The 27,719-nt window shown below is 35.7% G+C and overlaps 1 protein-coding gene across 3 annotated transcripts; it reads left to right on the top strand.

The window, feature by feature from the left end:
- The first annotated feature begins 343 nt into the window (after nucleotides 1-343).
- LOC149802255 (NADH dehydrogenase [ubiquinone] 1 alpha subcomplex assembly factor 3-like) lies at nucleotides 344-27,654 on the top strand. Of its 3 annotated transcripts, none has more exons than XM_089956685.1 (5): nucleotides 344-411; nucleotides 8,272-8,455; nucleotides 17,188-17,254; nucleotides 24,345-24,445; nucleotides 25,978-27,654. In XM_089956685.1, the coding sequence occupies exons 2-5, from the start codon at nucleotides 8,321-8,323 to the stop codon at nucleotides 26,293-26,295; spliced, it is 621 nt and encodes a 206-aa protein (XP_089812811.1). In that variant the 5' UTR covers nucleotides 344-411; nucleotides 8,272-8,320; the 3' UTR covers nucleotides 26,296-27,654. The 3 variants fall into 3 exon arrangements, with proteins under 3 accessions (XP_089812811.1, XP_089812809.1, XP_089812810.1); XM_089956683.1 differs by lacking the exon at nucleotides 344-411 and adding an exon at nucleotides 796-943; XM_089956684.1 differs by lacking the exon at nucleotides 344-411 and adding an exon at nucleotides 971-1,682.
- Nucleotides 27,655-27,719: the final 65 nt, after the last annotated feature.

Genomic DNA, 27,719 nt, shown 5'->3' with positions numbered 1-27,719 from the left:
CATATTTTATTCAATTCGTCTACTCTAATGGGCACTTAGAGACCAGGGGCCAGGGAGGGGGCTCAATTTAAAACTTGTTTTGTCGTACTTTGATATATATATATATATATATATATATATATATATATATATATATATATATATATATATATCCTTGCTACTGTATCCAGATTTTGTTATCTAGCATTATAACTGCATATATCAGAATTCTGGACCACTCGACCTCTAATATTATTCTGCATTTAACTTTACAAAGTTTTCTGCAAATATGACCAAATAACAGATTTTAAGCGATATTGATGCAGCTTCATTATTACAACAAACGCGCGCAAAGCTGTGTAAATGACTCAGAACTCAAAACGAAGACATGGAGAAATACTGAGAACAGTGATCGAGTAATCCAATAATCAGGTATACACTACATAGGAATGACTATATTTTGTGTGTTCTGGTGTTATTCACAAAACACGAAGTTTTCAAAAGATTAACTTTAACTGATTGACTTGATAAAAATAAAAAGAAATACGAGACGTGATAATTGAAACCTTACTTCCAAAAATGGGCTATCGTGGCAAGACACGGACGTTCGCTACGTTCTTTTCAGAATTTCGCATGTGGCTTGCTACGATTGAAATTGACCAGGTCGTGGTAATTTATTAAATAACGATTAAATCTCGACCGCTAATTCATGATCACACGTTCACAGGCCTATATGGGGTGTAGCTCTGTCAATACACCCTCAAATATGAAACGCAAGCTAGGTTGAGTTACTTCCCACACACAGCAAATGGCGTACTATGTATTAGAGTTATTGCCCTTGATCTGACATTGGAAAGAACAACATGGGTTTATTCAAAGCATATTAAGTTTTCGTTGTTAAAGTGCAAAAGATGGTATCAAGAATATCAAGAGCATTGTTTACGTCCATACGGACTCTTCATGGGTAAAACACAGACGAATCTCGTCATTAATGGATTTATATTGAGAGAGCTCATTTTTTATTAATGCAAAAACGGTGGGGGGATGACATTTACCGTTGATCCTTATTATTTCTGTGCTACATCGTGTTGATAACTTTACCACGCGCAGCATCAAACTTTACAACAATGCCTTATTTTAAGGAGGGGAAAATGGGTCCGTATTAATTTTGAAACGTTTCAATTTGGTTTTCTGAAGATGGTGCAGTTGTGAATGATATTTGTGATCAATGATATATGAATTCAGTCTGGCTGTTGTTGGTGGGGGGGAGCTAAATTTCTTAACAGTTCATACATATGTACTAATTTAGTATATTCGTGTTGATTTCTACTGGTTTGGTTTGGCAGTGAATGTTTCCTCATTTTTTTAGACCTTTTTGGGGAAAAAAGTACTAATCTAAATTAACAGCTAAATTTATTTGTATTATTTAGGCATTGGTAGCAATCCCATTGCAAGTTTTCATATTTGTGGGGAATTTTGCTTCCTTCTGCGTTATATGGTTGTGAATTATGGATTTATAATAAGAAGTTGTAATATATAAAAACTCGAGATGTGTCAGAGATGCAGGGCTTAAATGTTGTTATGGGTTTAATGCAATTGTAACTGTTGGAAGAAGAATCCGGAGAAAGAAGCACAGACCCACGGGAAGCTGCTGGCATGCTTTATCACATACCACATTGGCTAAGCCAGAGACTTGAACAGAGGTGAGATGGCAGTGATCAGTAATGAGTACTTAAGACCATTTTGCCACCTAAGGCCCCCAGGCCTTACATAGTACTCACTTTAAGAGGATTTTTTTTTGTTGTTGTAGGGTTTAACGCAATTTTTCAGCACACGATAGGCTGTACATGGCGGCCAGTATTAATGGTGGAGGAAGAACCCGGGAAATCCCCAGAAAGAACCACCGACCCTCGAGAAGCTACTGGCAAGCTTTCTCACATATCCACATTGGCCATATCCGAGACTCGAACCTGCACAGATGGCAGTGATCCATAACGGAGAGCGCTTTAGAACATTCGGCCACTCGGGGCCCCCACTTTAAGAGGAAGCTGGCATAAATTAAGTGTATGATTAGTGGAATCATACATAGATAAGGCAAAAATCGTTTCTCTCTATTAGTCAGATGGACATGGAAGAGATTGTTTGTGATACGTTTAAGTCAGTTCATAAAAAGTCCTTCAAATTCAATAAGATTTGTGCCAAATTATTTTTAATTTTCAGAGAAATATAGACTGGGAAACACCTTAAGAGGAGTTTGAAAAATATAGTGCCCAACTTAAAATTAAATCTGAGCACCCAATGATAAAGCCCAGATTTACAACAAGCTTTTGCTGACAGTTATGTACTGTGAATATCCTTGTTGTGATGCAGTATACATTTTTGCACAAATCTTCACGTAATTTTTAATAACTCTTATGGTAAATTTGGAATCATTTTGACTATTTTTAAATCTTTTTGGGTTACCAGATGTATTTTGCTGGGCAACCATATATGGCAGTATGGTTTATTAAAGTAAATTTTACTCCAGTATTAAGTGCAAAAATAAAAGAATATAGAATTGGCTGCGCAAACTAAAAGATCCACAGTTTTGAAAAGATGTGTAACCTAGACTATTGGGGTGATTTGCTTCTCTTTAGTTACAACAGTATAGCTGTCATGCTTGGTTTTGTTGGACATGTTAATCTGTGTAATACAGAGACTGGCTGAAAATATTTAAGTTTTTGGTCCTTAAAGTTGGTCATTTGGTAGCATGTACATTCAGCAGAAAACTTGTTGATGACAGATGTAAACATTTTCTTAACTGTGAACAACTTTATGCAGAACATTATACGTGTTTCAAGAAAATAAATGACATTTTATAAGTCAGGGATTTGGTGGATTTATTTGACAAAGAAGAAGATATCCTGCTTGGAGCATAACTTGGGATTAGAGTTTTCATAGTACTTAATGGAATAGGTTGATAATTGTGGAGCGGATGGCACCACTTGTTACAGGGTAAAATCCAATTACTTCTCAGATCTTAACTTACAACTCAACATTTGCCACAGATATATGTCATAGTTACCTTCAATATTTTACAGTATATGTTTTGTGATTTCAAGATCTGCATCTGAAAATATCTACAATAAGAGAGTTAGATACCATCCTTGTTTAGAAGTCATGTCCAATTGCAGATAGTATATACTCAGATTATGCCATTGCATATTGCATAGGCAGATTAAGGTCTATGTTGTGTGTTCTACTGATCAGTCCCATGCATAGACCCAGATCTACTAGTACAGTGCTGTCCAACCCGCGGGCTGCATGCGGCCCTTGGGCTGATTTTAAATACCCTGACAGAGCTCGAGCAGCTATATAGTCGTTGCTTTTCAGTTTTATGCTGCGGCCCTCGGCTTAAAGAAAAACATTTTTCAGTGGCCCATGGTGTCAGTAAGGTTGGACAGCTCTGTACTAGTACATTATGCACCATCAGAGCTGGGCCTATGCAGGTTGCATTTGGACCTGAATTACAAGTGAACTTTGTACACAATGTCAGATTCATGATTGTTGAATATTTTAGAATCAGATTGGATTTCCAGTTTACTGTGATGATTACTGTTATCTGTTTCTGTATAAAGAAAATCCTAACAGGACATATTGAAAGAGTAGATGTAATATTACATTATGGTGACTGTAGATCAGATTATTAAATTAAAATTGTGATTTTTTTTGTGGATACATTACATAGTACGATATATCTGTATTTAAAAAAAAAATCTTCTCTCTTTGCAATTATTGTTGACGGTATGGTATATGTTTGTTTATACATCAGATCCAACATAATAAAACTGCATAGACCCAAAGTTTCAGTTGCATAATTTGCCTGCAGATCTGGGTCTCTGCAGTTTGTTTGACCTAATAAATAGACTAAACATTGTAGACATAGATCTACAAGTGCATTCATCTGCAGTTTTGGGTCTATATTGTTTCCAGGTGGACCTGATTTATAAGCAGTATATATGGTAAGTCTCTGACATTGGCATTAGATGTATATACCGCTTTTTGACATACAATTCCTGTAGATGTTTTAAATAGGTACACAAGTTATTTTTCTTCCAACACTGCAGAGACTGTGCTCAACAATTAAGTGAATTGTATCCTTTTTTCTTCCTGCTGTTAGCTAAGCAGTTTTCGTATATATTCAGTTGTAAGTAGTTTACATTACCTACACTGTCTCAATTGTTTCCATTTTATATAATTTTAACATGAATATTGATGTAATATCTCTTTTAGAGCAGAGAGTACATACCTGGTACATACATACATAGTTTGCATACATACATACACACACACACACACACACACACATACATACATACATACATGGGGCCCCGAGTGGTCTAAAGCGCTCTCCGTTACAGATAACTGCCATCTTACCTCTGTCTGCGTAGGTTCGAGTCTCGGATTCAGCTAATGTGGGTATGTGAGAAAGCTTGCTAGTAGCTTCTCGTGGGTCGGTGGTTCTTTCAGGGTTTTTTCCGGGTTCTTCCTCCACCATTAATACTGGCCGCCATGTATAGCCTATTGTGTGCAGAAAAATGGCGTTAAACCCAAAAACAACAACATACATACATACATACATACATATACACACACACACACACACACACACATACATACATACATACATACATACATACATACATACATACATACATACATTTTTTTAAATGACCATTTTGTTGATATGCAGCTTCACAACAGTGACTTTGAAGTTCATTTCAATTATGGTCAATTCTTGTTTTTTTTTAGGGTGTTCGTAGGTGATCTAAAAGTCATTTAGGTTTGTTTTAAGTCTTTTTTCTTGATTGACAACACCATTTCAGTAATTTAAATTCCATTTTGAAGTTTAAAATATACATTTCTATGATTGTAAGTCTGTTTTAGTGATTTAAACAAAATAACATTTGAAAACCACTTTGTTTTACAACTCATTTTGGTGATACTGACATTCCATTACAGTGTTTTAGTCAATTTTGATGTGTAGATAAACCCTCTTGAATTCAGGCCATTCACATTAAAAGGTTTTTGACTTAAGATGTTCTAATAATTTCTAGAAGCACAGTTTTTTCTCGTGAACGGTGCATATTTGGAATTGTCTTCAGCAGAGTTGATGAAGCTTATTGTTTGGAAACCCTCTTAATTATCATTCTGAATATATCATCTCATCTCTTGCCCTTCCCATCTCCATTACCAGTTACCAGATTGACCTTCAGTGCCATTATAATAATAAGACTAGGCTTGTCTGAAGACTGTAATGAAACTGGACTGGTTAATCTGAAGAGTATATTGAAACTGGACTGGTTAATCTGAAGAGTATATTGAAACTGGACTGGTTAATCTGAAGAGAATTTTTATTGAAACTGGACTGGTTAATCTGAAGAGTATATTGAAAATGGATTGGTTAATCTGAACTTGACTGGTTATGTCTGAAATATATTTTGAAACTGGACAGTTATTCTGAAGAGTATATTGAAACTAGACTGGTTAATCTGAAGAAGGTATTGAAAGTGGACTGGATCATCAGAAGACTAACGAAACTGGATCAGTTTTCTTATCTGTGTCTCTTTATTTCTAATCACCTTCATGATATTATGTTATGTATTGGCCATGCTATGACAATTTAACACACAAAGTAGAATAAATATATCTTTATGAACTTTTTTCCAGGCGTTATTAGAAGTAAGATATTTAATTCCAGGGTTTGTGTGTGTGTGATTTGGATTTTTAACGTATCTTTAACAATTTTTCAGTCATATAGCTATGATGTCTGCAGTGTGGCAGTTTATAGTGATGTCTAGCACTGGGGCATCATGCCGCAGATATGAAGCATGACGCCCCACCCAGTCACATTATCCTGACACCAGGCCGACCAGTCCTAATACTAACCTCTTAATGCTGAGCACCAAGTGAGGCAGCTTTTGTCACCATTTTTTAAGTCTTTGGTATAACTCGACCGGGGATCAAACCCACGACCTCCCGCATCTGAGGCAGACTTTCTAACCACTAGGCAACATGGAGCAGTCTTTAATTCCAGGGATTATTTGACCAAGAAATTGTTCTCTTCCAGACTTGATTATTTTATGATATTACTTGCAGTGGCAGAGAATAACTGTATGGCAACAAATTCACTAGTGGATTATGTGCAAGGATGAGGTCACAATTTACATAGGAGTTCAACAGCCACTGGACTGTTATGTGACTGATTTGTGGAGGGAATGTTTATAAACAATGAATGTGTTGAAAGGTATTAGATTGATAGAAGGATTTAATTTCCTGTAGTACAGAGACCAATCCACATTAGTAAATTCATTAGTTACAGGTCACTTGAAATCCATATTTTTTAATGGATGGAATGTCAGCCATTGAATTTGCCCCTATACATTTGTTTCCTGCCATGGCCAGTAATATCAGAAAATAATCTGAAAAAGTGGTGAAGAACAACTTGTTGGCTTAGAAACTTATCATCTAAAAGGTAAGTGGTGATCTGGAAGTTATCACAATGTTAACAAATGTTCCAGGACAGCTTATACATGGAAAACTTGTTTGACTTTTCAAGTACCTCAACAGGGTTAAATCTACTGCAGGCTGCATTTTTACAGAATTATTGCTGGTCTCCTCAGATATATGAAAGATAGGCTCACAAAGTGCATTATAAAAATAATTGATACATATTCAGGGCTTTCCTTATTAGCTGCGATCTGGAAGACTTACCTGGCTGCTTTTACTTTACAATCAGTTACTTAATGAACCTGAGCCTATCCCCCAAACCTGCACTTACTTTGGCAACTCGTCTTCCAACTTTATATCTAATGGAAGGCCCTGTGTACATGGCACCTTTCTGCACTTGTCATACCGTTAATTTGGCCATACCTATTGTAACCTTTTATGTGTTGAAATGCTTTTAGTCAAGAAGCAAATAAATAAAAACTGTATTCACAACACAAAATTTTCAGAATTCTCTTATGTCACGTGTTTAGGCTTGAATAAACAGTAACACGAGAAAGAGTAAAAACAACAAGCTTTGAAAAAATACAAAAACTTATTTCCCTGGAAAAATTCTGTAAAAATGAAAAAATATGGACTTAGAATTTTATGGAATCAAATCCAAAATAATCTAAGAATAAAATTTTAGTAGTTCTAATAAGAACATGTTCTAATGATTTCAAGTTCGAATTCTTACAAAGAATCCAAAATGAAGACCATGTATGCTGAAATCTGTAGTGTTGAATTCTGCAGTTCCTTGTAGAAACAAGAATTATCACCCCCTTTTCTGATAGCTGAATAAATTTTTTATAAAGAACTCTCCTTGTTCAACAATTTTACATTTTCAGAAAAATAACAGAATTAGTCTTTTTGAATCCGAGTAATTTGAAACAATTCCAATCCAAGTAATTTGAAATAACTCCAAACAGCACAACATACAACTTCCAGTGTAACAGCCCAGCTTCTACTGAGAATAATTCTCCAAGGCAGAGGTTATATGGTCTTTATAATGTAAACACTGGGTCATGTGATCATATTCTCGAAGCTCATAGAAATCAAGTACTTGTTAAAGGTCACATACACCCAGTGTGACCTGACGAAAACCAATCATTTTACTCTAAGAAATAAAAAATTTAATAAATTGTTTACATCTTAAAGACGAAGTCCCATCATGACCTTGACAACAACCAATCATTTTAAAATATAATAGAACTTGTTTACATGGGTGCTAAAATTGTTCAAATAAGGTCAGGATTTAGATCAACACCTGGTGTTTATAAAACAGTCAAGGTCAAACTATTTTCTGAAAAAATAATCATCTCTAGAGAATAAATTTACATTACAATAGAATGTAATGAAAAAAATTAAAACTGGCAAACAATTAAATTGAAATAAATATATATTAAATCAAATATAGTTAAATCAAATATACATAACTCAATAACTGGCAATATAGATAATTTTAAGACATAGATGTATTATTAGAAATAAATGTAATTATGTTGCAGAATCAAATGTGCAGCAGTAAGTTTTCTTAATACAAGGGATAGATATTTGAGAAGGATGTGTTTTATTTGATTATAACAGCCTGCTTTTTCAGCTTTTCATTAGAAAGATTTATTTTCAAAGACTGAAAGGTGGCTCATGGAAGGGGAATATAATTAAACTACACCCCGCCCCCAACTATATTAACAAAGACTGTATGTTCATTAAAGTATGAGACTCTTATTTTTTAAGTTTGCAGAAAACAAAATCTTTTTTTTTCAGGTCTGCAGTTCGACATCATAACATTGAAGGGGATTATGTAAAAACCTCCATGACTTTTCTGGGAGAAGAGGATGAAGATTACATCCATATTTCGGCTTATAGTAACGTGGGATTCAAGCTTCTTAATGGTCCACGGATCTTTGGCCCATGTGCTATTTTCCCAAAATCTATTCTTCACTGGAATGTAAGAAAGCTTTTTTGTACTGTAAATCATACACACTATCTTTGTCCTAAGTTTTCAAACAGTGTAAGTTTCCAGAGAGTTGCAATCAGTTTTTTATTCTTTTTGAAGATTCTTGAATAGGCTAAAAAAGTCTAGACTTTAAGAGTTTGCATGAAGAACCAGAAAAGTAATTATATTTCTAGACTGTTTGGACATGTCACTCATCCATGCTTGGCATCGTCTTATCACATTACCTATGAACAGCAGAAAGGATGTCAGGTTGGACCTGACCCACGTAGTTTTGTCCTGTTATAATGTGTAAGTATAGAAGTGGGAAAAATTCCTGTAACTGTACAAAAGTATAGGAAGTATATAGTAACTGAGTCACTATATCTCAGAAACAGAGATCCTGAAATTTTAATGCTTCTTGCAGGGCTTTCCTTACCAGCTGGGAGCCTGGTGATTTAACTGGTCACTTTGCTTTATACCTGGCTACTTGGAGAAAAACCCACCCACCCCAGTTGGGCCCCCAACACCCCATGCCTACTTTAGCAACTCACCTTCAGCTTCAAATCTAATGGAAGGTCCTGTTCTTGCTGGATATTGTTTCCTGAAAATTAACATGGTGACTGAATATTTGTGAAATTTAACACATTAAAGTACATTCAAGGGAGATAAATTACGATAAGGAAAGAAAACATTGTTATACATTATTATTAAATGCACCAGATACTGTGTCAATTTTTGGTTCCAGATTTGCTGCTGCTTTAGTGTTAGTATTATCCTTGTGTAGTCAGCTGGTTTCCTATCAAGCTAATAATTTATTCAAGTAACTCTTTCTTTTAAAAAGGTATACTAGAGAAATTTACCAAATAGCCATATTTTATTTTACTCTTATCTACTGTTTTTAAAAAATGTATGTATTTATTTCTTAACAGTAAATTAATTACTACCTTGAAACTTAGTAGCACCTAATTAATGGGCTTTTTTTGGTTAAGTCAGATGGTAAAGTATTAATTCCTCAGGTCCCCAAATAAGTTTTGGAGGATGAAAAAAAAAGTTTATTGTTGCTAGTATTTTTTTTTTCTCTTAATTTTGGCCTGGGCTTCACATATTTTATTATAAGGTATCACGTGCTGACACTGAGATAAACCATGTGGTGCAGGGGACTGACATAATGACTTTAATAAAACCCTGGAGCCATAGTTCAGTTGTAGGGCTTAGATAAGTCCAGTATACTTTCAAACCTGTTTTGGCTTGTGTTGTGTGACTACAGCCCATTTAACAGTCTGGGACGACATGACCTTTGAGCTGTCGACATTACATTTGATTGTCTGGCAAAGAAATAATCTGTAAACTACAATCATCTTTGAATTTTTCTTCAGTCAGGTGTTTATTTGACAATTTAGTGGATAAAAGAAAATCAAAGACAAGTTGATATAACGATGTTTGAAAACTATATGACCAATGTCTGATTGTTCACAGTATGCTATGTCCAAAACATCTGATCTTGTGAATTGTTCTTGTTATTGTTGTAGGGTTTAACACCATTTTTCAGCACACGGCGGCCAGTATTAATGGTGGAGGAAGAACCTGGGAAATATTAAGCCTTAAAAGTTTATTTATTTTGGTGTATTAGGAAATATTTCCATACGTATTGATGGTGGGTGGGACCTGAAGTAAATTTTAGAAAGGTGTGTAAAAGTTGCTGGTATTAGATAAACGAAAACTATGACAGTGTATGCTCTCTGAAAAAGAGACTGTCAGGAGATGGCATGTTTAAGCAGTTGTTTTACATTTGTATCTTGTGATAAAATTCTATTATTTCTTTAGGTTTATATCAAAACCGTTATCATCTAGAAGTTAACACCAATTGATGGATACAATCACAGATATTTGTAATAGCTGTGGTAAGAATTTCTGTTTTGAAACTAATAGTTTCCATTAAAACAGGGCATAACATTTGCAAAAATGAAATAATACATTGATAAAATGGGTATGCAGTAACTTTAATTTTTATATCACTGAATTAATCCATCCCAAACAAGCTGTGTAATGACTTTATTTTAAGATGGTCAATCCTTATAAGTGCCATTGCTGATGATCAGTCTTAAATGCCATATAAAAAGTTGTTGTTGTTTTGGGGTTTAACGCCATTTTTCAGCACATGATAGGCCATACATGGAGGCCAGTAATAATGGTGGAGGAAGAACTCGGGAAAATCCTGGAAAGAACCACTGACCCACGAGAAGCTACTGGCAAGCTTTCTCACATACCCACATTGGCTGAATCCGAGACTCGAACCGGCACAGACAGAGGTGAGATGGCAGTGATCCGTAATGGAGAGCGCTTTAGACTACTCGGCCACTTGGGGACCCCCATATAAAAAGTATATATTGGATGCATTGACCCCAATAAATCTGATTTTAAAAAAAATTTACCTTTGCATATGCCTGACATTGCAACTTTTTGAATCCAATTATCAGGTTAATGACATTAGTTTTAAATACACCATTTTTAAACCTATTTCTTCTTGTGCAGTTAAGAGAGAGAAAGAGATCAACCGCCTAAGTACAATCGATCTGATTCTGGTGTCAGCATGGAGTTTGAATTGTAACAATAATAAAACAATGCAGTAATATTTACACCTCATCTTGAAACTGTGTGTTCTTTATTAATGGTTCAACACAATCCAAATGCAGATTGGCAAATTGTTAAGCGTGTCTAAAAAGGTAGTGTACTTCACAACATGTCATACATGTAGCTGTTAGAGAAAATGTTAATAAAGGTAGTGGTAACTGGGATATGGGTCTTATGATAATCATAGAAGGTCTGTCGCCTGTCACCTGGCTGGACATTGGACACCAGTTACACGGTAATATCCAAAGCAACATTTACTGAATTTCTTCCACCAGGCACACTGCACCAGTCACCAGGGGGCCCAGAGTGGCTGAGTGGTCTAAAGTGCTCTCCGCTACGGATCACTGCCATCTCACCTTTGCGTGGGTTCGAGTCTCAGATTCAGCCAATGTCTGTATGTGAGAAAGCTTGCCAGTAGCTTCACGTGGGTCGGTGGTTCTTTCCGGGGTTTTCCTGGGTTCTTCCTCCACCAATAATACTGGCCGCCATGTATAGCCTATTGTGTGCTGAAAAATGGCATTAAACCCTACAACAACAACCAATCACCAGTTGCTGATATGTGGGAACAGATTTTGAGTTTTGAGAACCAATCTGAGTGAAGGGATCAGGTTGATACCTATATATTCTTTCTTATGTTCCTGTTCAACTTAAAAGCTTACGATTTGTACCACCAAATGGTAGATCAGCAATGTGTCCTTTTCCAACAATGTCTCCACTGATGACTCTCCCATGCATCATGGTACAAAGCACACCCTACATCTTCTCCAGCTTCATTATGAAGGGATGGGGAGGGGGACTGCCACTTGCTGCCACTGACATTGGAAGGGAATTGTCTTTCGCTGTCTCTAGGTATAGAGAATCAAAAGCTGTGCCAGCCACCTCCTATGAATGGAGATTGGAGGGTAATCCCCAATTTAGAAAGTACCCATCTCCTTGGAGGAAGAGGAGTCAAAAGTTCTGATTCATCCCATGAGTGAAGATAGGATGATGAATAGTTGCTTTTTGTGGAAACAGGTACACAGAAGAACTTATCACTTGTTCCTTCTCAACAGTTGAGTTTTCCTTCTATGCCACACTCTTCAGGTCTGGTGATGGAGGATGAAGGACTTTAGATAAGGTAGTAAAAGGCAGTTTATTACCTTCTTCCCCATGATCTGTTTCCCAAACATTCAAGATCTATGGAGGCTAGGATCCTATCCAGATTGCCTAGTGTGTTATTGGTGTATCCAAAAATATCCTGTATATATACGCTTGGTGTTGCTACTGAAAATATCAGACAAATAATTTCTCTAATCTGGTATTGAACACCGTTTGTTTTGAAATTGGGGGGGGGATCTTTTCATTTTCTGGAGGAAGTTCCTTTTATTTTCACTAAAAGTGCCCATTTGGTCTCACATGTTTGCTACATGTATATCAGTTGAAAATTTTAGCAAATAACATTAAGTTTGGTAGAGTAGCTTCTTCATTGGAGGTTTGTGTCAATGTTTTTATAGATTATAAATTTTTCCATTTTAATGTAGTGAAGCTTATATTGCAATTCAGAACATTATTTGTGAATGATTTGTCCAAGAAACTGAGTTTTCCAGGCCTTTTGAAAGGCTGTTTCATGCTTGTATGATCTGTGAGTGTGTGGGTCAAAGTCTGGCTAGTTAGTTATCTTGAGGTTACACATAAGATCTTTTTCCACAAGGGCTCAAAATGAGGGCCATTTGCAAACCGTGCATGCACAATTGATCTCAAGATCTTTTACATTGTTGCCTCTAAGACTGCAGTGTTGGAGGTAGTTACCTTTTGTAATTTGACACCACTTGGATAGGATTTTCCTAGTGTCTTTGTAACATAGGGGAGTAAGAGGTTAGTAAGAAGTTGATGCTTACCTTTGGGGTTCACAAACCAGTATGTGACGGATGAAGCCTTTTCTTAGCAGCAACATCAAGCTATAAATACACTCTGCATTTTAAGTAGTGATCGAGATCAGTCTATAAATAGGTGTGACTGCACCACACCACCAGATGGGAGGAAACAGCTCCACATTCCTTCAGGCAGTACCTTGTGCTTGGATCTTCTCCAGTTGGGAGATACTATCTAGTGTACAGCCCAAGCTGGACCTGTTACTTCCTCACTCAGCAATAACAGTTTAGCTGACTCAAAAATTGTCTAAAGACCAAGAAGGTGCTAGACATCAGAAGTGGTTGTCTGTCCTCTTTTTTTATAGTTTGGTTCCTTGTCACAGACCGTGTCTAAAGGGTCCATTCCCCTACTTGTTCCCTTAAGCCTTCACTTTCATGTTAAATTTTGGGTGCCTCTCAGGTGGTGATTTCAGCATAATCTGGACCATTCTACCCATGTGTCATTGGAATGAAGGTGCATTCACTAGTTACCTTAACCTCACATGTCAATCTCTTTCATTTGCCTCCATCAGTCTGTTAAATGAGGAATCTTTGTCTCCAGTGGCCTTGCATATACTGTTAGAGACCATTGAGGAATACAGTCATAGTGACTATGGCACTCCCAGCAGAGCTACTTCATCTTAGGATGGATGTGGCTTAGAGATATCTAAGATTTTGCTGGATCATGGCAAATGCCTTCAGTGGATTGCTCCTCTGGATGCAGAAATACTTTTCGCAGGGCTAATCCCTGCTGTTATCTTTCAGCATTTAAATGATCAGAAGCACCAGTCCCTCACCATGGTACTCAGCCTGGCAAAACTGGTAAAGATATGCCCCGTCCTGAAAGGCCCACAACGTCCTTCCTAAATGGCTTAAAATGTGGAAAAAGAATCAAAATCAAAGTTTAATTTCATTTATGTCATTCTTGTGATGAGCTGGCATGAAGTACCAGGGTAATAAGTCTACAGACCCCTCCCGTTTCTGTAAAAAAGAGTGAGGCAGTTGCTTTTGCAAAAGTCCCAATCTTACCAGTGTTCCAATAGATGACAGATTAAGCCTGTCTTCAGAGGCTTGGTTGGACTTTCTGGATGATGAGTGGGTTCTTTTCACAATAAGGGAAGGTCACCTTTGATGTCTTTCCACAATAAGGGAAGGTCATCCTTGATGTTGTTCCACAATAAGGGAAGGGCACCTTTGATGTCTTTCTACAATAAGGGAAGGTAATCCTTGATGTCTTTCCACAATAAGGGAAGGTCACCTTTGATGTCTTTCCACAATAAGGGAAGGTCATCCTTGATGTCGTTCCACAATAAGGGAAGGTCACCTTTGATGTCTTCTTTCCACAATAAGGGAAGGTCACCCTTGATGTCTTTCCACAATAAGGAAAGGTCATCCTTGATGTCTTTCCACAAATAAGGGGAGTTCAACTTTGATGTCTTTCAATAATATCCATTCTGTTCCACCAGTTTTGAACTGGTATCTCTCATGAAGACGTGTTCTTCCACCTAAGGAAGGATGCGGTATAGAGGGTGAAGAAGATATGAAGTCCAAGATTCTGTTCCCAAATTGAAGGGATTTTTCTCTGAAATGCTTCTTGTAATATCGAATTCTTTCAGAATGAAAATGGTGCAGATCTGACTGCCACAACATCTGCACTTTTGTAAAGGAATTTTGAAAACCAGACCTAATTGAGCATACTTGCATTTGGACTTATCTGTCACATGTGTGAAAATAGGGAATGTTAATTTACCAAAAAAGACAACAGTTGGAAGTGCATGCCTGATACAACTTGGCCTTTGTATACATATCTCCAATAGCAGTATACATAATGAATGAAAATAATGACCAGTTTTTACTCTACTGGTCATAAACCAGAAGAGCTTATGGGATGGCCTGATGTCTGTCATCTGTCCATCCATTAGCACAAGAAATACTTCTTATGATGTGTAGTAGATCCTAAATGAAATGGTGATATCCACTACAGTTGCCATCCTGAAAGCCTTGCTACATTTACATGGATTGTCATATCAAGCTAGGGCTTGTACTGAGATAATTTTTATGATTAAATGAAAAATGGTGCTGATCTGGTGTTTAGTATGACTGACTCCTGAATGGATGGTCATATCAACATGAGATTTCCACTGAAAGTCTTCTCATGATGTCAACTTGGTCCTAAATTAGTGTTGTATCGATCTAGTGTCCAATATGGCCACCATGACAGCCATATTGAAAATATTCCTATTCCTACTCCAGAATAGATGGTCATATCAATCTGGGGTTTTCACTAGGAGGATGTGATGTTTAGTTGGCCCTAGATTAAAATAGTGCCCATCTGATGGAAAAGACATCAAGTGATGTCTGCTTTATCCTAAATGAAAATGACGCAAAGTTGACATTCAACATTTGTACCACAGAAGCTAGTATGAAAATCTTGCTATTGCTGAGGAATATCAGAGATGGTTTTAACACTTGACAGTTAAAATGCAGTTATCTTGAATTCCAGATCATAGGGGATTTTGAGACTAAAAGAGAGATTGCAAGATAATAGTATGTAATGTAAATGAAACATTCTTGTAAATCATAAAAAAATAAGATGAACATTTAAGTTATTACTGTTTTATAGAGGGTAGGCAATAGGACATTTTATTTCATCTGCACTGTTGCATATACTTATATTATGCAATTGATCATGTTCATCTGTCCATCTGCCATTTGCTTCAGTCTGTAACTTGGACTTCACCTTTTGAGGGAGGATTATGTTTTTACAAGGATGAGTTGGATGGGAGTAAAAAATTACTATCCCTGATGCAGACCCCAACGTAGGGTTTGGGTCAAAGGTCACATTTTCATAGCTATTATGTGTTATTCTTGTGACCTGAACTCAATCTAATTTGAGGAAGGATGGTCCTGTTTGGTGTGATGTTTTAGGAGCATGAACAGCTGACAATGAAGGTTACGTTTCAAATTTTGAACGTCTGGGTTTTTGGGGTGAAATAAAGTCTGTACTTCTAATGACAAACCAGTTGATATTATGTTTTTGATAATAAAACATACAAAAGAACATTCATATTTGAGCCCTTCTTAAAGCAAGTATATGCATATTAGGAATTATTGTAACTGCTATAGTTGTTCTTTTTAAGATGTTTTTAAGTCAATGCAGAGAAAGAGGCTTATGGGGAAGATGTAGAAAGAATAGGGGAGGGTATAGCAGGTGGGAGGGGGAGCTGCCAGTATAGCTGTTTATAAGTCGTCTAACTGCAAACTGTACTAGATTTGCTATCACATCTGGGTTGATGCAGCTTTTTAGGAATAATCAGTAGAACAAACAACATAGCCCTGATCTATCAGTGCAGTATGCGATGGCAAATCAGGGTGTATATTGTATGCAGTAAACTCAACTTATACATGAGTATATATGGTAATCAGCTTTAAAACTATTCTTTAGCACACCGGTATAAATTGGGTTAATATTATCACCCCAGTATCCAAAGGGTCAATATTATCATTCTCATTTTCAAAGGATCAATATTATCATTCCCATTTCCAAAGGGTTAATATTATCACCCCAGTATCCAAAGGGTCAATATTATCATTCCCATTTCCAAAGGGTTAATATTATCACCCCAGTATCCAAAGGGTCAGTATTCCATAAAGAGTATGAAGAATTTAAAGATGAAAATTGACCCTTGCATCAGTATCCTTTAGGCCACCCAAAAATATGCATGTTTCCTATAACACTGGTTTTAAAATTAAGGTAGCAGGTCATTTGTTTTTCTTTTAACATTTCATATATTTAACATGAGTTTTGGCAATTATTTATTTTTTTACCTTTTGGGGAAAAAAGTGCTTGAGTTGGCAATGAGAAATGTATGGTTGGCCAACCAGAAATGCAACATTTTTTTGGGCCTTAAAGATTGGTATTTGAAATGTCATTTGGTATTTGAAATGTCAGGGGAATATTTGAAATGTCATTTGGTGTTTGAAATGTCAAGGGAGTATTGGAAATGTCAAGGGAGTATTGGAAATGTCAAGGGAGTATTGGAAATGTCAAGGGAGAAGCATGCACCCATCAAGACCTGGGTCAAAATCTTTGACCCCCCCCAATCATTAATCCATGCTGGGCAGTCTGCAACATGAGGTATCCAAGTAGGTATGGGTAGCTCATTTTGGCAATTAAAAGGAAAATGTTAGTGACAAAGCACAGTTTCTCAATTTTATTTACAGGTTAATTCAGTGGAGGATATTAATGAAGACTCCCTGACCTTGTTTTGCATCCTAGAGCCCAAAATTGGTATGTTAAAGCCTTTTGACTGTTAAAGCATATAAGATCTAGGCTTCTTTAATTTAAGAGTGATTAAGAAGTTGGTAATTCTTTGTTGTTTTTTTTTTTTGCATATATGTAATCAATGCTAAACTTACCAACCATTAGAGCTCAACTTTTCAATCAATGTACATAGGTGTAGTGGTATTATGAGAGAGTGGATTTAAATTGATGTGGTTGCAATGTATGTCTCTTTTTAAGTAATGAAAATTGAAAGAAATGTTGTGGGTTTTTTATTTTCATTTTTAATAACTGCGCTAAGAGTTTTATCAAAGAAAATTCTTATTTCAACAAAAAGTATATAAACTTTCGAAACCATTGTAATATACAGTATACCATAAATTGGCAGTGCATCCAATCTGTTGTAAACAACCACTGTGATCTGAATAATTGTGTCAATACTGTTAAAAATTCACTCAACAAAATACCCATTTCTCAATAATCATGGCATCATAAGGTTAAAAATTCACTCACCAAGATTTTAGTGACAGGGTACTTTTTCCCATGCTTTTTTTATGCAATGACCCTTACTTAAATAGTCAATTAAGAGTAACACAAGAAAAGCCACACACACCTATAAATATTTGTGATTTTATATTGCTAAGTAAAGAATATAAATTTATTGAAAGTTAAATATGTCAGTATTTCACAGGTGATCCTCCATAATGGTCACTTGACTAAAACATTGATGTTCACAGTGATTACACTGTTATTGCAAATAATGCAGATTATATATATACTGTTCATTCTGTATAATGGATTTGCTACAGAATCAGTGAAGGACTTAATGACCACATGCATGGTTATTATGGAAAATTGTTCAATTACATTCCAAATTTTGCTGACTAGCTGTTTGGATAGTTGTCAGTACATATTGCTAATGGTTGATTCACACGGGTATACATTTTGTGCATTAAATTGTTTATTATCAACATTTAGCCTGAAATTCTTCTGCTGTGGTATGCTTGGTCTAGTGTTCAGCCATAAATGGTACTGATCTTTAACTCCTTTGGAAACTACTGCAGTATCATTTATTTTCGTTGGGCTCAATTTTCTTGGTTTTTTAACCAAAAAAAGGCATTTTCTTGGGTACTTAAATTCGTGGTTTTGCATGTCAAAATTTGCATAATTAGTAGGTATTTAATTTCAGGGTTTAACCTCTACAAATACCCAAAATAAAGAAGACAAAAGAATAAAACTATGCCAATGCAACGTCAGTCACTTTTAATGTTTAAAACAATACTACCACCTGTATGAGCACAAATTAAAGACCTGGTAAGTTCAATACTTACACCGTTTTCGACCATGTGAATAACATCAGTCGAAGCCAATGCAGCCAACAACACTACAACAATACTTCCATCTCTATGAGCACAAATTAACCACCTGTCAAGATTAATCACTTTCGCCATGTTTTCATTTGAGTGCTCAACATCAAAGGAAGCTGACGCAGCCAACAACACTAGGCCAATCGGTTATTAAAGTATATATGAATGATCTCTTACTTAAACCACTGTCCATCAAATTGCACCATCAGTACTTTCTGATGATCATGGCGTTAACACAGTGGCTTAAAAGTGATACAATTCATCTTAGACTCCCCATGCAGAATGGATAATTGCATCTTACGCGACAATGAGTAAAAGATCGGACCTAATTATCAATGGTTTTGAGAAAACTGGACTTGTTTAGTTCAGCAGTTTGGGGATTATTTACCTGAGAAGCATTTGTGAGTACCATGAGACTTGATTGACACGATGTTGATATTTGGCTTTGTCCAAAAATATGTGAAGAGTGAGCTTTAATACTCTGCTGTAATTAGTGTATATACATAGTGTTTCATTAATAATAGTGTTTCAAGAAATAGTTATAGTATTTTACAGGATTGTTGTTCTTTTCGATTAAAAATGCATGGATAAAATGAAATGTGCTTTCAGAAGGATTTAAATGTTTTAATAATAGTTATTCTCAAATGAAGGATCGATTTGAATAAATATTAAATTTAATTTTTATATACTGTTATTTTGTATTATTTTTTTTCTTTCATTTTTAGTATTACTATCGTTTAAATACCTTATGCTTTTTCTCTGTTTTCTCTCTATCATTACTTATCTCACATATCGATTTAAGGCAGTGAGTGTAAAGTTGCCGCTATCAGATACCTTTACAAACGTTGCATTGAAACAATATAAAATGTTTATAATTCTTGTTTCAAAAGGTTAAAATAAAAAATAAAACAAACACATGTGAAAGCTAATATTCAATTACCAGATTACAGTATTGACCTTAATTTATCAAATACTAGTAGCTTTGTTAATCTCTAGGAATGAAACACTGTTAAAAAAAATGGGGTGGAGGGTCATCATCGTATGTGGCTTATATTTCATTGGGGATTTAAATTCATGGTTCAGGGCAACAATGAAAACCACAAAAATTGGTCCCCCACAAAAATGTATGATACTACAGTAATTAACTGTGCACATTATTCCAATAACACCAGTAAGTAACATCTGGAATTATTATAATACAATATGAATTTATATTATGTTAGTTGCATAAACAGATTAATTTGTTTTACTTTTTTTAAACCAAGAACACAACAACAGCGACTTCTACTGTCACTGCTGTTTATAAAGGCAACTTCTTTACAAAACAAGAAGAAAATTATATAACTATCAATAATGTTGGTTTATAATAGTAATTTTTTTAAATATTTGGTATAATGAAACATCTGAAAATAAACTGGAACACGTGTTGCAAGTGATAAGGTCAGAAACCATGTTGCTATGTGTTACATATTTACCAAGTTACCCATTTCACGCTGAAAAGTTCACAGTTCTAGGGATGGGGGTGACCCAGAAATTTATTGTTGGAATCATCCCTGATGCATGCTACCCAAATACTAGTAAGCGACACTGTACAATTAAAATAGGTTCTTTACTTATTCAATATTGTAGAAAATTACTGGAAATTCAGATCTGAATAAAAGAAGGAAAAAATCAGAATCTTTTTAATTCATTTTTAACAGTAAAACACTTTAAAAAAAGGTAGGCAGGTACACATAGCATGGTCATATATCATAACCACACACACACACACATGTATGCATGCACATGCACATATATAGACTGCTGGCTTTCTTGGTCTTGGTAGTTTATTGAAGGGTTTGACAGTGATCCAAGTGTCATTAGTGTTCATCTTTGCACTCATAACAGACTAGATGGTATTGTTGTACAAACTTTCCCAAAGAGCTTGTTATATTTTTCTCAGCATTAAAAATGATCTTTTTGCATCTATTGTGATGCATAGTGGCGTTACTATGCTGACATATGTTGTATACTTCAGAATGAATGATGTCAGTGTGATGTTACTAATGCTGACAGATGTTGTATACTTCAGAATGAATGATGTCAGTGTGGTGTTACTAATGCTGACATATGTTGTATACTTCAGAATGAATGATGTCAGTGTGGTGTTACTAATGCTGACAGATGTTGTATACTTCAGAATGAATGATGTCAGTGTGGTGTTACTAATGCTGACAGATGTTGTATACTTCAGAATGAATGATGTCAGTGTGGTGTTACTAATGCTGACAGATGTTGTATACTTCAGAATGAATTATGTCAGTATGGTGTTACTATGCTGACAGACGTTGTATACTTCAGAATGAATGATGTCAGTATGGTGTTACTAATGCTGACAGACGTTGTATACTTCAGAATGAATGATGTCAGTATGGTGTTACTAATGCTGACAGACGTATACTTCAGAATGAATGATGTCAGTATGGTGTTACTAATGCTGACAGACGTTGTATACTTCAGAATGAATGATGTCAGTATGGTGTTACTAATGCTGACAGACGTTGTATACTTCAGAATGAATGATGTCAGTATGGTGTTACTAATGCTGACAGACGTTGTATACTTCAGAATGAATGATGTCAGTGTGGTGTTACTAATGCTGACAGACATTGTATACTTCAGAATGAATGATGTCAGTGTGGTGTTACTAATGCTGACAGACGTTGTATACTTCAGAATGAATGATGTCAGTGTGGTGTTACTAATGCTGACAGACATTGTATACTTCAGAATGAATGATGTTGGTGTGGTGTTACTAATGCTGACAGACGTTGTATACTTCAGAATGAATGATGTCAGTGTGGTGTTACTATGCTGACAGACGTTGTATACTTCAGAATGAATGATGTCAGTGTGGTGTTACTAATGCTGACAGACGTTGTATACTTCAGAATGAATGATGTCAGTGTGGTGTTACTATGCTGACAGACGTTGTATACTTCAGAATGAATGATGTCAGTGTGGTGTTACTAATGCTGACAGACGTTGTATACTTCAGAATGAATGATGTCAGTGTGGTGTTACTAATGCTGACAGACGTTGTATACTTCAGAATGAATGATGTCAGTGTGGTGTTACTAATGCTGACAGACGTTGTATACTTCAGAATGAATGATATCAGTGTGGTGTTACTAATGCTGACAGACGTTGTATACTTCAGAATGAATGATGTCAGTGTGGTGTTACTATGCTGACAGACGTTGTATACTTCAGAATGAATGATGTCAGTGTGGTGTTACTAATGCTGACAGACGTTGTATACTTCAGAATGAATGATGTCAGTGTGGTGTTACTAATGCTGACAGACGTTGTATACTTCAGAATGAATGATGTCAGTGTGGTGTTACTATGCTGACAGACGTTGTATACTTCAGAATGAATGATGTCAGTGTGGTGTTACTAATGCTGACAGATGTTGTATACTTCAGAATGAATGATGTCAGTGTGGTGTTACTAATGCTGACAGATGTTGTATACTTCAGAATGAATGATGTCAGTGTGGTGTTACTGTGCTGACAGATGTTGTATACTTCAGAATGAATGATGTCAGTGTGGTGTTACTATGCTGACAGATGTTGTATACTTCAGAATGAATGATGTCAGTGTGGTGTTACTATGCTGACAGATGTTGTATACTTCAGAATGAATGATGTCAGTGTGGTGTTACTAATGCTGACAGATGTTGTATACTTCAGAATGAATTTTGTCAGTATGGTGTTACTAATGCTGACAGATGTTGTATACTTCAGAATGAATGATGTCAGTATGGTGTTACTAATGCTGACAGATGTTGTATACTTCAGAATGAATGATGTCAGTATGGTGTTACTAATGCTGACAGATGTTGTATACTTCAGAATGAATGATGTCAGTATGGTGTTACTAATGCTGACAGACGTTGTATACTTCAGAATGAATGATGTCAATATGGTGTTACTATGCTGACAGACGTTGTATACTTCAGAATGAATGATGTCAGTATGGTGTTACTATGCTGACATATTTTATATACTCCAGAATGACTAATGTCAGTATGGTGTTACTATGCTGACAGATGTTGTATACTTCAGAATGAATAATATCAGTATGGTGTTACTATGCTGACAGATTTTATATACTCCAGAATGACTAATGTCAGTATGGTGTTACTATGCTCAGACAGATTTTATATACTCCAGAATGACTGATGTCAGTATGGTGTTACTATGCTGACAGATGTTGTATACTTCAGAATGACTAATATCAATATGGTGTTACTTAGCTGACAGACTTTATATACTCCAGAATGACTAATGTCAGTATGGTGTTACTAATGCTGACAGATGTTGTATACTTCAGAATGAGTAATATCAATATGGTGTTACTATGCTGACACATTTTACACACTCCAGAATGACTAATGTAAATATGGCATTACTGTGCTGACCGATTTTATGCACTCCAGAATGACTAATGTAATGTTATGTTTGCAATACTATATGTGCAAAGTATACAGTTCTTCCCATGTTGCTATGCTTCACAAAGTCAAACTCTGTGAATTGGGAGTTCTGAAATTTTGTTTTGCATGTTTTTACTCACTTTGCAGTTGACTTGTCTTTCCCTGAAAAACAGTTACATTTTGACATTTTGCATTCAGTATTTAATTACACACAACCTGCTCCAAACTTTATTATTCAGACTTCCAAACAATCACTTTTTGCAATTATTCAGTCATATTGCTACGATGTCTGCAGTGTGGCAGTTTATAGTGATGTCTAGCACTGGGGCATCATGCCGCAGATATGTAGCATGATGTCCTACCCATTCACATTATCCTGACACCAGGCCGACAAGTCCTAACACTAACCTCTTAATGCTGAGTGCCTGGAGAGGCAGGTGTTAGTATCATTTTTGTAAGTCTTTGGTATGACTCGGCTGGGGAGTGAACCCACGACCTCTCGCTTCCAAGGCAGACGCTCTAACTACTAGGCCACTGGAGCGGTCTGTAATTTTAAATCAAGATGGCTTAAATATTCTCACTTAAAGTACAGTAACATTTGTTTCTTCAACACCCATCTGATTTATCTCACTTCATATGAATTGGGTTGTTCCACATGTGCACTTTACTTGTGCAAATTAGAATATTGGGCTTTTCCACAGAAAACTAGCAAACGCAAAATCACCCTGGTTATTGTCAGTTGCATAATCTGTGGAATGGTGGATGTTTATCTATGGACACCTTTATCTTTTTAATCACCTCCATGTCAATTAAGGTATAAATTGCCCAGTGTTGATAGTTTTTGGTGAGCATTAAGCATGAGTCATGGTGATTTACTGTTTAACAGGTTACAGTTCTCTCTCTCTCTCTCTCTCTCTCTCACTTAAAATATTGTGCAAATCATGATTTTATTAACACAACTGTCTGGGAGTAAAAATTAACGTTCTTCATTTTACAGATCCTGATTGGTTAGGTATGAGTGTGGGTACATCAAGGGACACTCAGAGACTAAGTGGTGTTTGGAGACCTTGTCTTTTTAATTCACCCACATTGTCTCTCACATGCAAGGTAGTCATGAATGATATTACATTTTTGCCTGACCTTACAAAATACACAGGCCATTGGAGGGAATTAATGAAAGTTTTTCCCTTTCTCTCTCACGCTATTGTTATTTTCATATACATCCTCATGAAATTGCATTTTCTTTTGCATTTAGACATCTTGATACTTGGAACTGGTGATGACACAAAGAAATTCAACTACAAACTTGTGAAGTATCTAAGGTCCAAGAGGATAGGTGTAGAAGTGTTGCCCACGGTAAGTAAAAAAGTTTGAAATTATCAGTCTACCAGCTTCATTTAGAGTATGGTACCATATTTGGTTAATATATCAAGAGGATATGTGTAGAACTGTTACCCACGGTGAGTAAAAAAGTTTGAAATTATCAGTATTCCAGCTCTATTTAGAGTATGGTACTGTATTTGGCTAATATATAAAATGTATCCAGGCAAATTCAAAATAGGATAGACTCCAGATATGCTGCTTTTGCTTTGTATATACTATAGATCAGAGTAGATCCTAGTGTTGGCAACCAGTTGACATTTAAAGATTGCTGATGAGTTCATCATAACTCATCAGACCTCAATTTTAAAGAGTTGGAAGTATTTTCTACATCTTATGTAATGTCATTTGTGCATAGATAGTAATGGTTAAGTTGCTTGTACCATGTAAAGTCAAAAAGTTTAATGTCTGTTTGTCATCTGCTTCATTGTCAGTTTTTGGTTATACTATACATAGGGTTTTTGTAAATTTCACTCCCAAAAGTAGAGATATTAAAAACAAAAAACTATAATCATTTATGTTCTGTTATGGAAAATCATAATCAAATGATTAATTGTTTTTGACCTGTCAAACCCGTTGTGAAAGACCACCCCTTCTGCCAAAAAATAATGGTCTCTCATAGCAGGTCATAAAATTATATGATCAGATAAATCAGTGCATGGTGATCCAGGTCTCTAAAAACAGGTGGTCTCACAAGACAGGTTTTACTGTACTCGTCAGACTACTTGAAGATCCAGATTACCCGGGTACCTGATCATTGGGAAATTTTATTAAATGTGTCCAGACCTGAAGATAAGTGTGCATTTTGTTTAATATTCACAGTATCTGATAAAAATAGAACTGCATAACGTCATCTGCTACAAAGTTCAAGAATTCATCCTCATTGTTTGAGGCAAAAAAAATATGTTTCTGGTTGGTTAACCATCCCTCATCTTCCTTGCTTACCCTAGCACTTTTTCCCCACAGGTGCTTAGTACATTATAAATACTGATCATTATCAATGGCAACTTACTGCAGTATCACAGGATGTGTATAAATAAATGAAGAGAGGTTAGATTGAAGCATTCAGAATACATAAGGGCTTGATTGATCAGATAAAGACAGATAAAGCAATTAAAGTATGAAAATTATTGCTTGCCTGACTTGTTTTGAAAATAGCAAAAAAACAATTTTCTTGGACAAGTACTTAATAAAATTTCAATTGCCTGCCTTCGAAAATAAATATTTTGGGACATCGGGCTATGGGATTTGATCAGCCCCGATTTGAATCAGTGTTTGGACAACTGTGCAAGGAAATGTGGATTTCCTCAGTTTTGGTGTCCTCAGCCAGCAACACTACATTCTAAGTCGTTGTAAATGGGTTGTGTAATTGATTTTAAATAAATGAAGTTTCAACTTCGCACATTCCATTATTAGTGATTGAAGCTGGGATCAAAAATGTGATAATTAAATTGATAATTAAATTGATAATTAAATTTAGTGGCTTAATCTTCATATTTTCATTGCAGGATCTAGCATGTACAACTTTTAACTTCTTGAATGCTGAACGGCGTCCTGTAGCTGCTGGCCTAATACCCCCTACATACATATCAATGGATAATGAGATGCGGGCAAGTGCAGGTCAGGAGATTTTGAATCAGAAGTTGGATTTCTCTAATAACAGTGGGTACCCTTCAGCCTATGACTTAGCACCCGTGCTGGAGGAAGGTCGGAAAAAAATGAAATCTTTCTTTGGTAAAGGAAACTTAGAGAGGAAACAAGAACAGGAACACATGAAAGAACAAGCTGGCAAACAGACTGAAACTGATTCAGACAACAAAAAATGATCATGATCAGAACCTAAAATTGAAAATTGAAAACTAAAGATTTAAAGATCGTAACTTTTATGTGCATTATTGTGAAATGGGAAGATATGTTGAATTTTGAACTGTTTTGTCATTGTATCTTTAGTTTTTTGCAGTTTGAATTTTTCAAAGAAAGCTATTGTACCTTACAGTAATTTTTGAAAAAGGTAAGCCTGTTTTATATTCAGTCCCTCAAATTGAACCCTCAGTATATCAGAATCCCTACAAAATCATATCCTATATAGGTCAGGTCAGACTGCGAACAGCAAAGATCCTGATCTGCCCAAGCGTAATGCATCTGCTGATCAGGGTCTATGTTGTTTGTTCTACTGATTACTCCCAACAAACTACACAGACCCATATCTGCTGGCGCATAACATGCTTGCAGATCTGGGTCTGTGCAGTTTGCAGTTTGACTGGTCCTCTAAGTGAGTATATAGATGGTAATTGTTAGGAGGTCCAGAATTTTCTCACTCAACTCCAAAAACTGAAAAAAAATAGATCCCTCATTTCAGTTTTACAGTTAGAAAACAAAAACAAATCAAAACTCATTTCAGACTTGGAAATGTATTTTAGTTGCAAAATTCGTGATTCACACTGGATCAGATTATATATGGTTAGCAAACACTAGTAAGCTTCATGGTGAGATGTTCCAGGTGAATGCAAGGTTAAAACAATCCTGTACATGTATACTGACACAGAGTTAGTGCTACAGTTGGATAATGTAAGTCTTTGCACCATACATAGAGCCAGCTTTTAAGGTACATTATTAATAACTAAACACATGTAAATAAGTCTTTGACGAAAGATTATGTTTATCCATTTATTTTCTGATTGTGATTAATGGAACTCATTGATAGAGCAATTTTGTTTGTTTGTTAATTGAATACCTGAGCTTTATTAATCTAGCATGCAGTGTCGCTTTTGATGCTTTGCCAATGGAGACTTACAAAAGAGTATCCTCAAAGTCAGATTCATCCAATTTATTTTCAAAGGAGAAAATTATTACATACCTGTATTTAAGTAGCCATGACTGTTATTTGCATATCAGGATGTTCAGATTAAACTATTCATGTTAGATAAAATAAGTGATTATAGAGTATGAATCTTTGTCAAAATATACTGGAACATGGAGAAAAAAAATTAGGCATCAGAACATTGGGAACCGTATGAACTATTTAAATAATGTTGACAATCATTCGTAATTCTGATGGATTTAGAGTAAAGTTAAAAAAGTATCTCATTCCTTAAACTTGAGATGAGGATTGTATTTATATGTGGAACAGTTATTTGTATGATTATGTTGTTCTGCTGGGTTTTCATTAAATGGTCCAGAACAAACAGCTTTCATAATTATTTTCACTTTACACACACACGCTTTGTACAGATTTTCTCTGATTGTGTTC

Source organism: Sinohyriopsis cumingii, chromosome 4 (assembly GCF_028554795.1).
Source record: "Sinohyriopsis cumingii isolate HCF-2022 chromosome 4, ASM2855479v2, whole genome shotgun sequence".
Taxonomy (NCBI): Eukaryota; Metazoa; Mollusca; class Bivalvia; order Unionida; family Unionidae; genus Sinohyriopsis; species Sinohyriopsis cumingii.
Note: the sequence above shows the minus strand (reverse complement) of the source record. Positions and strands in the feature narration are given on the sequence as shown.